This window comes from Lactuca saligna, chromosome 6 (genome assembly GCF_052625555.1).
Source record: "Lactuca saligna cultivar CGN05327 chromosome 6, ASM5262555v1, whole genome shotgun sequence".
NCBI classification, from domain to species: Eukaryota; Viridiplantae; Streptophyta; class Magnoliopsida; order Asterales; family Asteraceae; genus Lactuca; species Lactuca saligna.
The window spans coordinates 151251865-151255582 of NC_136422.1; the positions used below are offsets into that span (position 1 = coordinate 151251865).

General features: G+C 36.2%; 1 protein-coding gene across 1 annotated transcript; it reads left to right on the forward strand.

The window, feature by feature from the left end:
* Positions 1 to 2354: 2354 nt before the first annotated feature.
* LOC145003017 (uncharacterized) lies at positions 2355 to 3098 on the forward strand. Its single transcript, XM_078962182.1, has 2 exons — positions 2355 to 2825; positions 2898 to 3098. The coding sequence occupies exons 1-2, from the start codon at positions 2355 to 2357 to the stop codon at positions 3096 to 3098; spliced, it is 672 nt and encodes a 223-aa protein (XP_078818308.1).
* The last annotated feature ends 620 nt before the right edge of the window (positions 3099 to 3718 follow it).

Sequence of the window (3718 nt, forward strand, 5' to 3'; positions counted from 1 at the left end):
AACTCCGGGTAGTGCTCCCTCATATCCTCCTCGAGCTCCCAAGTCCACTCTGAACCATTGCAGTGTTGTCACTACACCTTTACCAGCTTAACCCTCTTGTTCCTCAACTCATTCGTCTTCTTGTTGAGAATAGCTACTGGTCTCTCGATGTAATTCAGGTTGTCATCAATCTAAATGTCCTATGGAGGCACAACCGCTGAGCCATCCACTAAGCACTTCCGCATATAAGAAACATGGAAAGTGTTGTGGATCAGGATGAGCTTTGCTGGAAGATCCAATCGGTACGCCACTTTGCATACCCGAGGTATAACCCTAAAAGGGCCAATGTACCTGGGGCCCAGCTTGCCCCGCTTCCTGAATCGGATGACACCTTTCCAATGTGACACCTTCAGGAGGACCATGCCGCCCAACTGAAACTCAAAGTTTGAACGTTGCTTGTTGGCATAGCTTTTCTGTCGATTCTGACCAATCTGGAACTTCCTTATGACCACATTTTTAGGATATTGGGGTTATTCTTTAGTGATATTGTCTTTATTGATAATTGTCTAATTAAGTTTTAGAATTCCGAAAATGGTTTTGAACATGATTTTTTCAGTCCTAAACCGAGTTTCAGTTGAAAAAAGTCCGAGTTTGATCAATTTGGACCAATAAAGGAAGTATTTTCATTTCAACACATACATGTGAAACTCCTATGATTTTTCAAATTGTTTCTAATAATATTATAAATAAGTTACCAAAACATAAAATTATAATTATTTGAAGAAGTGAATTTGATTCAAAAACACAAATTATATACAAACCGGGTTTCAATAGAAAAAACGTTATGTAGTTTGCTATATTGAGTTTAATCGGCATGAGTTTGATCCATTAGGACCGATAAATTAAGCAATTTTCTCTCACCACATACATTTGGAATGCTCATGATTATTCAAATTGTTTATAATAATATTATAAATAAGCTACATAATGTTATATAAATATAAAAAATTCTCCTAAACATAAAATTATAATTGTTTGAAAAATCGCTTTGATTTAAAAGATGATAATGTAACTGTAGCACATGGAACTTTTTACATTGGGCTAATTTGGTCCTTAAAGTTTTTGTTTTTTGGTACATTAGACCAGTAAACTCGTAATTGACCTTTTATTTACACCATTTTATCAACTTTTAGAAGGTTTCCCGGTTATACGATACCATTTTGTCAATTAATATATATTTTTTGTCTAATTCGATGCCACGTGAGATATGTCACATCAATTAATGATATACGAAGCTTAAAGCCTTTCGTTTTCAGCTATCAAACTTCGCTTGTCTTCGTCTTCATTATTCAGCTCTAAAAGAAACTAATTTAGGGTTTGTGAAGCATTCCTGTGATCGAGCTGAAAGAAACAAAGAAGCCATAGCAATGGCACAATCGGAACCTAATGGACTGTTTGCGATGGTGGAACTCAACTACCAAGTGGTATTTAATCGAAATCCTTTCTCTTACACTGGTGGTGTTAAAACCATCTTCAATGATGTTGACTTTTCTTCTATGACTTATTCTGAGTTTGTGACCTTCTGCGAACGTTTCATGCATGAAGAGTGTAAAGAATTTTACTACTGTGAACCAGACATGTCCCTGATGGAAGGGCTTAATCCCATTTCAGATGATGTGGAATATTCTGCTTTTATTTTTGATGCTTATGGAATAGATGGTGTAATTTCGGTTTATGTGGATCATATTGGGTTGGTGTTGATGGGTGGCATGATGATGAAGATAATGATGATGATGAACATGAGTCTTGTATTGATGGTGAAAATGAAGACAACATAGATGAACTTAGAAATGTTGCCTTTGAATTTAATGAGGATGTAGTGCATATGAATAGGACATTAAATGATCCTTTCTTGAGTAAGTTATGCGTTGATGATGATGATGCAAACAACATTGTAGATGGTGACAATGGGAGAGAAGTTGAAGTTAACATACAAACTCATTCCATATTTAATGAGCTATTACACTGGAAAAAACAAAAACCAATTCTAAGAATGAGATTTAAGGGTCCAGGGCAAGTAAAATCAATGTTGTGTAACTATGCTGTAGCTAATGGATATGAATTGTGTTTTGAAAAAAAATGATAGGACAATACTTTTGGTGAGTTGTAGCAAGGGTGCTTGCACATTTAGATTATGGGCTTCCTGGATGAGTGATGAAGAGAGTTTCCAAATCAAGTCACTAAAAGTTTATCATAATTGTGCTAGGAACTTCAAGTTTGGATCATTGGTGACATATGCATGGATTGGAAGTCACTATACCAAAGAGATTGTAGAAAGTTAGAAAATAAGTGTAAGGAAGCTTAGGTTAAAGGTAATGGCCAAGTTTGGTATCCAAGTTAGTATGGGGCAGTGTAGAAGAGCAAAGAAATATGCATTGAAACTTGTTGAAGGTAACCTTGTTGAACATTATGGTAAGCTATGGTCATATGGTCATGAGATTTTAAGGACAAATCCTGGGTCAACTGTGAAACTAGATATGGAGGATGGTCCAGATGAAAAGAAATATTTTAGCAAGTTCTATTGTTGTTTTCAAGGAGTTCAACAAGGTTGGATTGAGGGGTGTAGAAGGGTAATTGGTCTTGATGGATGTTTTCTTAAAGATGTTTGTAAGGGAGAATTGCTTTGTGCTATTGGGAGGGATGCAAATGACAAGATATATCCTATTGTTTGGGCAGTGGTTAATGTTGAGAACAAGCAGAATTGGAAGTTGTTTCTAGAGCTTCTCATTGATGATCTACACTTGAATTTAGGCAATGGTTTCAGTTTAATGTCAGACCAACATAAGGTTAGTATCTTACATAGTAATGCATTTATGTTAATTTTACACTATCTTAATTAAACCTTTTTACTACTACAGGGTTTGATAGAGGCTGTTAAAGAGTTGTTGCCATGTGCAGAGCACAGGCAGTGTGCTAGACATATTTTCCAGAATTTGCAGAAGAGATTTACTGGTGCCATATATCATACCTTGTTTTGGAGAGCATCTAAAGCCACAACTGAGCATGCTTTTAAAGTTGTGATGAAAGAAATTGAGACATTGAACCCAAATGCCCATTAATATCTCATGGAGAAAGATCCTAAAACATGGTCAAGAGCTTTCTTTCAAACTGGAAGGTGTTGTGATGCAGTTGAATAGCAGTGACATGTGGCCACAGACAAACTATACTCCACCATTGCCTCCTATTAATAGAAGGATGCCTGGTAGGCTAACTACTAAGAGGAAGAAATCCACTACAGAGACTACAGGAACACACAAGGTTTCTAAGGCTGGAAAGAAAATCAGATGTAGTATTTGCAAGGAGATAGGTCACAACAAGGCCACTTGTCCACAGAGAAGGCACCAAAAGTTAAATGTGAAGAAACAAAAGAAACAAAAAGTATGTGTGAAGGAAAATGCAAGACAGGTAAAACAATTTAAAATATAAGATTAATTACATATAATTTGTTACTAACATAATTATATCATGCCATGTAGGGTAGTACAAGTGAACCACAACAGCATGAAGAGGTTGAAATGACTCCAATTGAGATGGATACTACTCAAAATGATATGAAAGTTGCTCCTACTGACGTTGAATCTAGTAGTGCGGGGGATTTTAGTCATTATATGCAATTTACTCCACCTAGATGTTATGAAGGTGATGAGGGTGTTATGGGTGAGGAAGCTGATGTGGTTGA